The sequence below is a fragment of the Thermobia domestica genome, unplaced genomic scaffold (genome assembly GCF_964235325.1).
Source record: "Thermobia domestica unplaced genomic scaffold, izTheDome1.hap1.1 HAP1_SCAFFOLD_144, whole genome shotgun sequence".
Classification (NCBI taxonomy): domain Eukaryota; kingdom Metazoa; phylum Arthropoda; class Insecta; order Zygentoma; family Lepismatidae; genus Thermobia; species Thermobia domestica.
Window position 1 is genome coordinate 245,179 of NW_027655896.1, and position 12,430 is coordinate 257,608.

Consider the following 12,430-nt stretch of genomic DNA (forward strand, 5'->3'; position numbering starts at 1 on the left):
GTCAAACTATCAGTAAACAGTGAAACTATTCTACTACTGGAAAAATATATCATTTCTTATATATCCAACCTCCAGGTTCCAAGGTTTACTGGTTGTACAAATACATTTACATTCTTCAATATTATCTTCATTTTTCCTTATGAAAGCTTTTCAACGTTTTGGTATAGTCTGCATTCTGGATAGGGCAGCTTCGTTGTTGAGCTTTGTTACCACTCGTGTCCCTCACTGGAAGCTTTGCAATTGCATTGAATCATTTTCCACGGAGTGCTTCCTAAAATTTGGGAAATAAATCAAAGTCTAGTTTGCTCTAATCAGGACTACTTGAAGGATATGTACGTATTTCCCATTCATATTTGTCTAGCGCTTCCCTCAGTTTGGCGAATTCCTGGACGCAAAACATTTTAGAGAAACAACTTCTAACATGCGCATGTTACAAACGCCCCACTGTGGCACTCTATTTGTAGCTATTACTCCATTCAATCATACGAGAGGATGACCATGAGTTTAGCATTTGTTTCTTGGTGGTGGAATTACTTCGGGCGTGGAGAGTAGGAACTTTTCCATTGTCCATGGCTAAGACTTCAGTTCTGTTTCAAAATCTCGTATCCAGGGTTAATCAATTGCAGCAAACCTTCGTAGAAACTGATCTCCTTCTGTTCGGTAACGTTGCAGATTCTTCTTCCATTCTTTTGCGACATGCTTTCTGCTCGTCACTCAGGCGATGCTGTGCCCAACGGGCAGCGTTTTTCTTAATTTTAGGTTTTCAGAAGTGATTCTGCAAGTTGAAATGACAGACGATCTGGCCTTATATAATACCTTCTCAAATGTTTATCGTCGATTCTATCTTAAAATGTCATTCACAATGATTTCAGAGCTCTAGTTAATTGAAGTTGATGGTATTCTACTCTTGGGCTGTCTACAATGCTCATAGAACATTCACGGAAACGACATGAGCACCCTGATATAGTGCTATGATCCACTACACTATTTCCACAAACCTCTCGCTGCGCGTTGTAAATTTTACAGGTAATTCTCTTCATGTAACGCTTCGTAAAGTTTCGTAGAGTTCCCTCGTAGAGCACGGAAGCTAGAAATCCGAGTTTAATCCTCGGCTGTCTCACTCGTTGAATTTTCCCAGCAAAAACGAGATTTTATTTAGTTTTGTCCTAAACTATTTCCATGTATTTTGTATGAGTGATATTTTCTTTGCAGTACATTCGCTACTATGGAGGCAGAGCAATTTAGTTACAAATGTATTTTTGTTTGGAGAGCGATCCTAATTTCTGAGTTGAAGGAGTATATCACATCCTAGTTTAATGTACCAAGTATTTCAGAAAAAAACAACGAGTGATTATAAATCGCAAAGCAAACTTTAGAAAAAAGGGGGAAAAACCGAGAGGAAATATAGGCATCCATTGCGCATAATGAAATTGAGTGTACAATGTGCAAAACTGGGCTCAGGGTGGTTACGAGCAAAATTTTAATTTGAAGGTGCCAACACGAAAGATCTCATTCGAGAAACCTATTTTCAATCATATATCTGATAGAATATGTTGTCATTTTCGGGAAAGACACATGGTACTGTGGGGTAGGAAGAGCGTTCCATTTGATATCACAGACATATTGCTATATCGTTTTTGTTTCGTGTTTTATAAGCACTTACGTTTTATTTAAGATATTCAATATTGGTAGCGAATCAGTAAATAGCCTATAACGTCGAGAGCTCAGTTTCATCTTTCGGTATAGTTATATGACCTCCCTATAAATAGCGAGTTCCCACAAGTTTCCTAACTTAATACATTTAATCCGTCTGCAAGTTGCCCTAAGGATTAAAGTTTCTTTCAATGTTGGGATGATATCTTCAAAATACAATATCCCTCTCTTTAAATAGTCCATTCAGATTTTCAATTGTTATATAGTAACTTTTGCTGTCATCAACTAGGTAACGGTGAAAAATACGACCCTATGTATTTGCTATAATTACTGGAGATAGTTGTTGTATCGCAAAATAACAGCATTGCATATGCAGCTAACTCATGCAATGACTTACCTGTATGGTAATTTTACTCAATAAATACTATAAACTAAGGGGTGTACAATATAATCGTCCATATGGAAGGCATTGTACAGTATTTTATATCATTCTGGTCACATTCCTTTTAAATATACAAGCACCAACGCACAGCATGACAATTAAAAGAAGAGTAATGTTACCAGAGGTTATTTATAAAGTAGTATAATATGCGTCATATGTGAACACACAAATACTGTTATAGAGGGCAATTGTACTACAAATCTAGATTTTAATGTTCATCTAGATTTTAATGTTCATCTAGATTTTAATGTTCATCTAGATTTTAATGTTCAATTTTTAGCGTAATTTTCACTTCTGTTCATTTACTTACATACTTTTCTTCTCCTTTTAAGGGGCGTGTTTTTTGCAAAGGAAAAGTATCCCCATCTTCACTCTGCCCTGAATCTGTATGAAATCAAATGATAATCGGTAGTGACTAGGTAACAGAGACAGAGGGTGTTTCTCGCGATTACTTTCACGTGCGTACCATACTCATACTCCGTGACGCAACTGTTTCCTATGGACGCTGTCCCATGTTAGCTTCTTGAACTATAAGAATATGTAAAATCGTAATGACCACGCAGTAGAGGTTGGAGCGCATTTTTCGCCTTTGTTTCCTTTTTTGCGTATACATACTGTCATTGACACGCCTCTTCCCTACGGACACAAACCCATGTAAGCTTCCAATTTCGTTCCGTTCAAATGGGTGAAATGTTATTTTTTAGTGACCACCTTGTAGAGGTTTGTACGTATTTTTTCCAAGAATAATCGCTTTTGTGACATGATTTTTCAGCATATCATAAATCTGTATTCAATCCTTGTTAAGCATTCTAGGAAAGAAACAAAAGATGTACAACGATTTCTTCTAGGTTTGATTGAACTATAATAGGAAAATTGTGAGATTTTGTCTTCCTAAAGTTAAGCTGCAAGTGCATGGTGGCTCTGTTGTAGAGGGCTAACCTCTGGTGCGTAGGGTCATGGTACGATCCCCGGTCAAGTAAAAATGCAGTGCATAACATCCTATCTGTGGTTTGTTCGGACACTCTCACTTCGTTTCATATTCTCATCCCACTAATTTTTCTACCATCAGTTAACCATTGTCCCCCTTTGCCTAAACTGGATAATACGAAAATACTATGTCGCGTATAATTTACAGAAGCACTGAAATATTCTTACAAACAGAATGTTTACACTGTATTTGTTTGCGAACGTACCCACTTTTGCTAACCCGCGTTTTCCTACAAACATCTCGCCATGTTTCATTAGTTTGTCCCTGGCCTGCCTTGTTAAAATACTTTCTTGTTTCTTTCTGCCCCTCCAGTCTAGGTTTGTTCATTCACTTAACACTATACTCGTTTACCCGCTAGTTCACTGTGGATGGACTCCTTCATAGACCGGCCAGTTTCCCAATTCCTACCCGATCAGATATATTTCATGCTTTCAGTGGCCACCTAACACAGGCTCTTTATGTTTGTTCTGTTGTAGCTGTTATGGCATATATCTGCATGCTGCATTTATACCCATAACGTTAGAGACATGATTAGAGATTCTGCGTCTGCCCAAATAGCAAAAATGAATTGCAGGAAACTTGCAGCAGATTTGCAATTGAAGTCTGGCAAACTTGCAGCAGACTTGTGATGCAAGTCTGCAAATTTGATAAAAGTTTAATGCAAACTTCCTAGTTGACGCTCTTTGAACTTGCAGAACGCCTGCAGTACAACTGTATGGTAAGTTTGCAAAGCAAGTTTCTGAGTCGGCAGTAAGTTAGTCGGCAGTAGGTTAGTGCTGCTTTGCCGCAAGTCTCTGCAAGGATACCATTTGCACTGCAAGTCTATAGCAAGTTTATAGTAAGTTTTAGGCAAATAAATACTTGCAGTGCAAGTCTACAGCAGGTCTTCTGCAAGTGAGTGTAGTAATTCTTCTGCCGTTATATACTTGCATTGCATTGCATGATTTTTACAAACCGAACATTTACTGTATACGAATAATCCCAGAGTATATTTTCTTAACAACTTTGTCAAACAAGTTTAAAATATCAATTCTCTCTACATATTGGATACTTATGTAATTATCTTATTTATCCACTTGTTTCCATATTTCACACACTTCGAACCTACTGGAAATGGCGGCCTAGCTGGGAGATTTCTAAGAATAGACTTGTGTGCCATCTGTTGGTAGAAACTAGAACTGACAGACTTGCTACAACGTTGCTGCAAGCCTCCGAGGCATCTAAAATCTAGCAAGTTAAAATATAATATAGTGAAAAACTTGCTGCAAACCAACATGCTATTAGGGTATCAATCCACGAATGCAAATCGCTTCTTGAAAATTAATTTGTAGGTTAGTTGGAGTTAATTTCGTGGTGAATGAAATGCATAATGCAAAAATGCAAAGTTGTGAATGCTAAAATAGGATAGTAGCTATAAATGTTGGATAATCAGAAAACATTTGCAAGCTTTCAACATAACTTACCCTTAAAATTGGTAACTATTATTACATATGTTTTTATTGCCTATCCTAACATATATTCAGGAGAAATAAATTAAATTAAAGAAATAAATACGTATGATTATCAAGAATCAATTATTCACAGCATACATTACAAAATTCATAAAACAGGAAAAGTCCTTACTTTAAATAGTTTGCTTTATTTCGACTGTTACAGAATACAACTTCTATCACGGATGTACCATATTAACATTTCTACAACTCTGAGGAAAAATACGGAATTTTGAGATAGCGTTGCTTTCTTGTACAATCCGCATCAAAAAAATTGCGACAGCTAACGCCGTGGATTAGGCCACCCAATATACAACTTCTTATCCCATAATCGTGTCAGGTAAACAAATACCCCTCTCGCCTCCTTTCTTCTCTCCCATACTGTAATTAGCTAACAACATGAGCGCAATTCTAATTTCAAACTACACATGTATTACCTTCGATACAATTAAATAAAAAACCGAGAAGTAACAAGATTCATAGATTAATGTAGACAGATGCTGAAACACACACAATGAAAAACTGAAACCAATGGATGTCTATTACACAGAGATTCAGTAATGAGGCAGAGAGAGAGAGAAGATATAGAAAGAAGAAAAAGTAAAGGGAGAACAGATAGAACTGTGGAATTCAAACGTAATAAGAAAAGAACCTAACATTATAAAGTTCCGTTTCAAGAACTCCAACACTAATATAGAAATAACATTTGTTTTTACATATTTCTTTCAAAACTATTCGAATATATAGAGGATGCTTTTAACATTCATTATGTTACTTTCATAAATGATAGCATACTCAATTTTGCAGTAGATCAACATATCTCCGAGACTCATGTAGGATAATGTCAAAAGTTTAACACACAGTTGCTTTGTTTCCACCTGGTTCGATTCCAAATTCAATAATGTTCATTGGACGTAATCGTCCAAAACACATTATCATATACCCACTAGATGGCGTTGGTCATATCCTCCATTTCAGAACACTAATGCAAACTAAAGAAAAAAAACGAAATCAAAACAAAAAATGAAACAAAAAGGAAAAGATAGAAAGAAAGGGAAAATTGAATAGTGGTATTTTACTGCAACATTTTTATCAGAAATACCCTATATTAAAAGTCTAAACTGTATCGTAATCAAAAGTTACAAATGTTCAAAAGGAAAAGTTCATGTTCCTCATAAATGTAGCATGTTTCAAGTTTGAACGTGAATAAAACACATTGAACTATAGGAAGGGAACAAATTTTGTGTCGAACTATTAAAAATAAAGTTTTGTTTTCAAATACCCAAAGAGGTTACAATTTTGTAGTCTTATTCAAAGATGTATCTGTTCCGAACACTCAACATTGATTTCATCTCTACCGGATATAATAGAATTTGCACAGATAGAATGAACACGCTAAGAGCTCAAATGGATCATCGTGTCAGTCGGATGATGTAGACCACCGTTGGTTCGTGGATTCAAATCCGTAGTGACCCGGTAATTCGACTGAGAATCGGTAACGCAGAGGATAAAAAAGAGATTTTACTAATTCCCTTGCGTTTAATCAGTATTTCTGTGGGAGGTGAGAAGGACTGGGGGTGTTATCCCCAGAGCGCGAAAGACAAGACCACGAAGGAACCTGTCATTTGTAGACCAACTGATCGCAACCTATCCTAAAACATGGAGGGTGCTATAAGCAAAGTGACTGTCCAATCAACAACTAAACCCTTAAGGCCACATTGAAGCTAAGGGGTTACCGTACCTCGTGAAGGCTGCTATGAGCTGAGGTTTCACACAACCGAATAAATGAATAACCTTGGAGGCTGCTGTAAAGTTAAGGGGTTATCCGTACCGCATATTATAACCTAAAACCTTGATCATTATAGAGAGTCTGTCATAAGAACTTTTGTAGACATATAAGAATTAATTATATAAAAAAATTGATGAAAGGATAAATGTTGGTCCATCGTTGACTATACCCGTAAGAATATTTCAATATATTGCTTAGAAAATATATTACAGGTAATGGTTTTAACTATGTACATAACGAGGACATAGTTGTATATAATTTAATATAATTTATGATTTTTAGTTTCAAATTTAACCGCAAGGAAGCAACATTTACAATTATTATAGTTTTCGGTAAAACATACTTGCATCATTACGTGGTTCACTTCCAATCAATAGATCTGTGCAGTTACATAGTTTCATCTTCTCTTCCACCTGGCATTGTAATATGCACGCAGAAAAGCTATAATATCGATATGCCCACATGTTTTCATTTTCATCTGGAAATCTGCATTTTCTAGATTCGATAGGCAAATTCCTTACATCTTCCTCAGCTTTTTCCTTTACAACAGTAGTTTCCAGCATATACTCTTTGTCCAGTTTCAAGAAGATAGATCCTGCTGAAGACCCAAATGTTCGTTCCATCGGAATTTCGTATTCTCCCAGAGCAATTAACTAAAAGAAATCATTGAAGCAAAATACTCATTTTTCATCAACAGCAAACTGTAATTTAACAGAGGTACACTATATACAAAGATCAGAATTTAAAATCCCATATTATACATTTTCAGTTATTAAAAATGATGATGTAAAAATGTGGTAACATTATCATTTACTCAATTTCTTCAGATGTCCTTACTTACGACCAGGTAAATTTCTGTAAACGGAAAATATTATGGGATGAAATTTTGGAAAAATAAAAGTTTGTTGGGAAAATTTACTCTTCCTTATCTCTGAACATTTCAAATATTAAAACGTCAATAGTAATTTTAATTAAACTTACTGTATAGTACATTTTAGCAGGGCCATTAAAATGTTCATCATAGCTTTCAATCCATACGTTTTCATGTGAGACAAATATCGAAATATCTGTCACAGATTTCACGATTTTATTTGAAGGAAAGGCACACGAGGCATATAATACACCAGCAGCATATAATATTAATCATATTATGTCTTAGCAGAGCACTTGCTTCCTATCTGCCCGAAGTTGGAAAAATGGTGATCTTTTTAAATACTAAACCTCTTTCAAATTTTTGCTTACTTCATACATTTACAGCTGACGTTATAAAATCTGCCCATCTCTATAAGATAATGGTAATCTACGAAAAGGTTGTTCCGAGAAACAGCCAATTAATGTTTTAGAAGCTTACTAATTTCTTAAACATATTGAAAGTGTTTCAAACTGTAGTAAACTAATGACGGGGTTCATTACAAATTACATATCAATTAGTATGTGGCTGAAACAAATAAAAAGGAGTACAATCGTAAGAATTGTAGAACGAGTTTTTGGGTCAACTAACATATGACATACATTTATATTGCACCAAACTGGCGTTTTCTATTGGTTTGATACGAACTATTGAGCGTCATAATTATGGTATCATTACAAGTGAAAATGTGAAGAAATTAAAAGGAGACAAACAATGAATATGTGTACAGGATTAGCATTGTGATGTTAATAATATAATCATATTTTTTGCAATAGCATTTCACATTTTTATCAAGTGTACGCAGTGTAGTAGTATCGTAATACCTTATTCACCATTACTATCCTCTGCATCGAAAATTAACTTCTTGTAGAAGCCCTGAAGTCCAGGAAGCACGTAGGCTAGCCAAAACTGTAAGTCGGTGTACTTTTGAAACGAAATGGGAACCTGGAAGTCGTATTTGCAGGGGAGTTTATTTAAATCGATCTTAGGTTGATGTTTTCAAATTTTAAAGTCCAAAGATATGCTTTATTGACCTTAAATTACAAACTTCTCGAAAACTGAGTTCCTGACCATCCGTAACAATTTTGCGTTTCGTAAAGCAAACATATCTTGCAACGGTTGCACTAATTTCGTAGCAATCGTGGAAGTGTAAATAAACTGGTATCGCAATTGTGTTCTCTAATAGCCTGATCTGAATCACAAGATAAACGTCTATTACAGCATCATATAACTTTTTTTGAGCAGATATCAATGTTCAAAAACAAATAATTTCTACTTTTCGTGCACGATTAGTCAAGCTCAAGCAAACAAGACCAGATTTTATCTGCACATCCTTTTGCTACATTTTCGGATGATACATACATAAATCCCTGTCCAGAAGTACAATGATGTATTGATGAGTTGTACTTCCAAAGCATCCGTTCATAATATTTGAAGTGAGTAAACAATTTTGGAGTTGGAAGTGCCTGCTGAACCTCTAAATCTATTACCTGATCCTATGAATCCAAACTGTCTCCTACTTTCTTATTTTTAAATGAAGTTGTACGACTTTCACCTTTTAGAACGTGTAACGTAAGACGTATTTTTAGACTTATCTTAAGACTTATCTTATAACTTATTTTTAGCTTCTGTTTGCTCCCCGACAGAGATTTTGATCACTATTTCGTCCCAGAAATTGCATGCGTCACAGCTCTGGCTCTTTACTTCCAACGTTATAACTACAGCAAAACACTCTCCGGTACTTGTCGTCGATTACTGGAACGCTAGAATTTTCGCGCTCTAGGGCTGTTTCTAATTGCTTTATGGTGATCTCTTCCATATTGGTACAAAGTATGAAAGATACATTCAAAATACAATTCTTGAAAAACGAATTCAAAACAAAAATCTAAATACCTGAATTTACCAAACGAACCATAAACAAATAAAATTCCAAAAGTAAAATAAATACTACGACTATTAAATTCTTCAATTAAAAATATTTGAAAATAACCACACTATTTTGACACGAATCATTTATAAACTAGCAGCACATATTACATGCCAAACATTCCTAAAACACTTCTAAATTCAACAAAGGTGCATACTTGTATGTCAAGTATATGTGTTGTATGAACTCAATCCGCTGATGGGTAACTATTACTGTGTACGCAATGTTAAAAGTTAACAGAAAAGGTTTTCACAAACTATACTTTTTTCTTTCTAAATATATATCTAATCTAACTCATATAAAGAGTATAAACAAATGTACATTACTTTAGTTACATTTTGTATTTATTTACTTGCTCAACTAACTGTATTCTTGCTATCTCAACACGAACTTCTCTTCGACACGTCAATTAACAGAAATTGGCTCTCAGTACTGCAGAAGCTAAATCAAATCTAAACACGTTACATATATGAATATTAAGCCCTGGATTGTCAAACATTGCTGTAAGTTTTTTCACGTTACAGTCATCATTTGGTTGGAATCGTATTTTTGTCGTGAACCTGATTTCCTGTATAGACAAATATGCTACTCACTTATGTAAAACATATATAATAATAATCACTGAAAATTAAATTACAAGCAAAATGACATCAATCATGCAAATGATCAAAATTTCTACTTCTGATTTATAAGGCCGTTTAATAAGCGCAATCTTTATTGCATTAGGTAGCTTATTGTCGGTTGAATTACGTTTATGACATTCACTATGATCTTCGACCGGTCAACCCAAATGGAGGTTTTTGTTCCTGCACCGACTCCCGAATAATCACAGCGGTCCGCATCTGGTTCCGTAAGCGATGGTTCATATTCGTCCACACCGATGCGTTTACACTGTTAGGTATAATGCTCTGGATCTTCTGTTGACATCACAAGCGGCACACGATTTCCAAATACATGAGAACACACAAGGTATCTAGAAGTTTGCAAATATCAAATAATGCACTGTCCGTGATGTTCAACTAGTTACAACACTAACAATAGGCTGGGGAGTTCGGTTCAGCACATTAAGTTATTTTTGCACTGAAATATAAAAATATAACTTCCGGATAATATATTTAAGGTGGTTATATGCGCATATTGCCTGGAACACTGTCGTGGCTGTGATGTTATCTGGGTTGCAAGGGACAGCGGGAAAAGGCGCGGCTTTAAGCGACAAGTGGAAATTCTTTCTTACTTTGTTCTGTTAAATGATGTCGAGAATGCCTAACTGTAGTAGTAGGCAGCTGTACTACACAGCTGTACTAGTTATTACAGAAAGACTATAGGAACTAATATAAAATACTTTAGATTTTCTCAAGAAGAGAGGGGATGTCTCCAGAAATGGATTTTAGCTTGAACGTGACAGGACAAAATAAAAATAACATATGGTAATTTTTACATAAAAATAATATATAAATGCAATGTTAAATGAAATTATATAACCACGATTTCATTATGTAGTTTCCTTTTACTATTAGTAGTATGTAATAGTAGTATATGAGGCTACAGTAGCTTGTTTTGATTCTGCATACAAAAATCCAATAATAATTTAAAAAGACGAACTTCGAGGTACGACCCGTATTCGAAAACATGAGGTAGGGGAAGCGACGGAGATGATCATTTCTATCATCGTTTCCTTCTACATAAGATATTGAGACAAAATTTTGCCCACAGAGCCAGGCATGTAACTCGAGAAGGGAGGCACGATGATCTAGGAGTCTTACCTCCCTCGAATTACGCATATGGAGCATTGAAGACGTTAAAGTAGTTCAGATCCCATTTTATTCTGGAGGTCTGCATTCCCTGTAGCCTCGGTGCGGAAACGGGGACGTGTCAGTTCAAATTAACTAACGAATGGAAGGTTCGTAATTACGATTAATGGTTAGAAGGATATATAAGAATGTATTAGATCAAGAGAATAAAGTATCCACCTACCATGTAAAAGCGACATTGTCGGAACATTTTTCTACTCAGATTTTGAAATTTTTGTTAATCGTAACTTTTGATAATTATATATATATACTTACTTAAGGGGCCCCTCCAGAATTACAAAATTAAGAATATCGCAGTAAATATAGAAATATGGTAGATTCTCGAACAATCAAGGAAGCACTGTGGCTCAGTGGCTGAACGCTCAACTGTTGTGCAATTGGTATGGGACCGCTTCACGATCAAGTGAGTTTGTAGTGTGCAACTCGTTCCCATGTGTTTCTCGGGGTACGCCTGCATTCTCATCCCACCAAATTCCACATAATCATTCACTTGCATTTGTCGTTTGTCTTTTTTTTATTTCATTAGACAAAAAAGAGAAAACTTATCAAGAAAATGAAGAAAATTATGTAATTTTATAGTTTATATGTTTCCTAGCCTAGCTGTAACACCCCACATTTTCTTCCCCTACGCCTATTACTTTGTTTCTTTCTTGAAATAGTCATGTTTTTACAATTTCTTTGTTTGAGTTGCTTCGTATATACATATTTATTTCTACAGTATGGCGCTAAATTCGTGGTACAAAAGCAGAGGAGTGATTCCTGAAAGTAAAACAAACATAAAAGTTCCAATAAGCATAGGGCGAAAATCTCATAGTTTACGTGTTATGGGCTGCCGAAAACATGAAAAAATGAATTTTAAAGGTTTATAGCTCCAAAACTATGGGACCTACTATAGTCGGGTCAAAACTTCACTTAGGAACTAGTATGTGCTCTATCCAAAAATACATGTTTTAGAATCCTACGGTACTCACGCAACAACTTTTAACCCTTATCCGGGCAAGACATTTTTGTAACGTAAACTGGCAACCGGGGCCTGTGAAGCCCAGTATTTATATTAAGTGCAGAATACACGAAATCAATGCCTATTGTCACTTACTGTTTAGACAAGTTAGAATGTACCGGTATATATTTTTGTCAAGTAGCGAAACTTCGTGTCACGCTTTTGTAAGCCGCCAAGCAGAATAGCAAACCCGGCCCAGACATTTTTGTAACGTAAACGGGCCACCGGGACCTGTTAGGCCTAGTATATATTTTAAGTGCTGAACACTCAAAATTCAATGTCTGTTGCCGCATACTGTTCCGACTAAAGGTTACAATAGTCACGTGTTCAATATATAATTATGTGACAATTTTATCTAATATTTGACAGCAATTTCACTAAAGTTATACGGGGCCTCCTAGGCCCCGGTTGTCCGGTTAC

General features: G+C 35.6%; 1 protein-coding gene across 1 annotated transcript in view; it reads right to left on the reverse strand.

Annotated features, from left to right (window-relative positions):
* LOC145676395 (uncharacterized) overlaps positions 1 to 12,430 on the reverse strand; it is a 45,649-nt gene that overhangs the window by 9,908 nt on the left and 23,311 nt on the right. Inside the window, exon 3 of the mRNA XM_081747245.1 lies at positions 6,706 to 7,015. Within this exon, the coding sequence (XP_081603371.1) occupies positions 6,706 to 7,015 (310 nt within the window). The remainder of the gene's footprint in view (positions 1 to 6,705; positions 7,016 to 12,430) is intronic.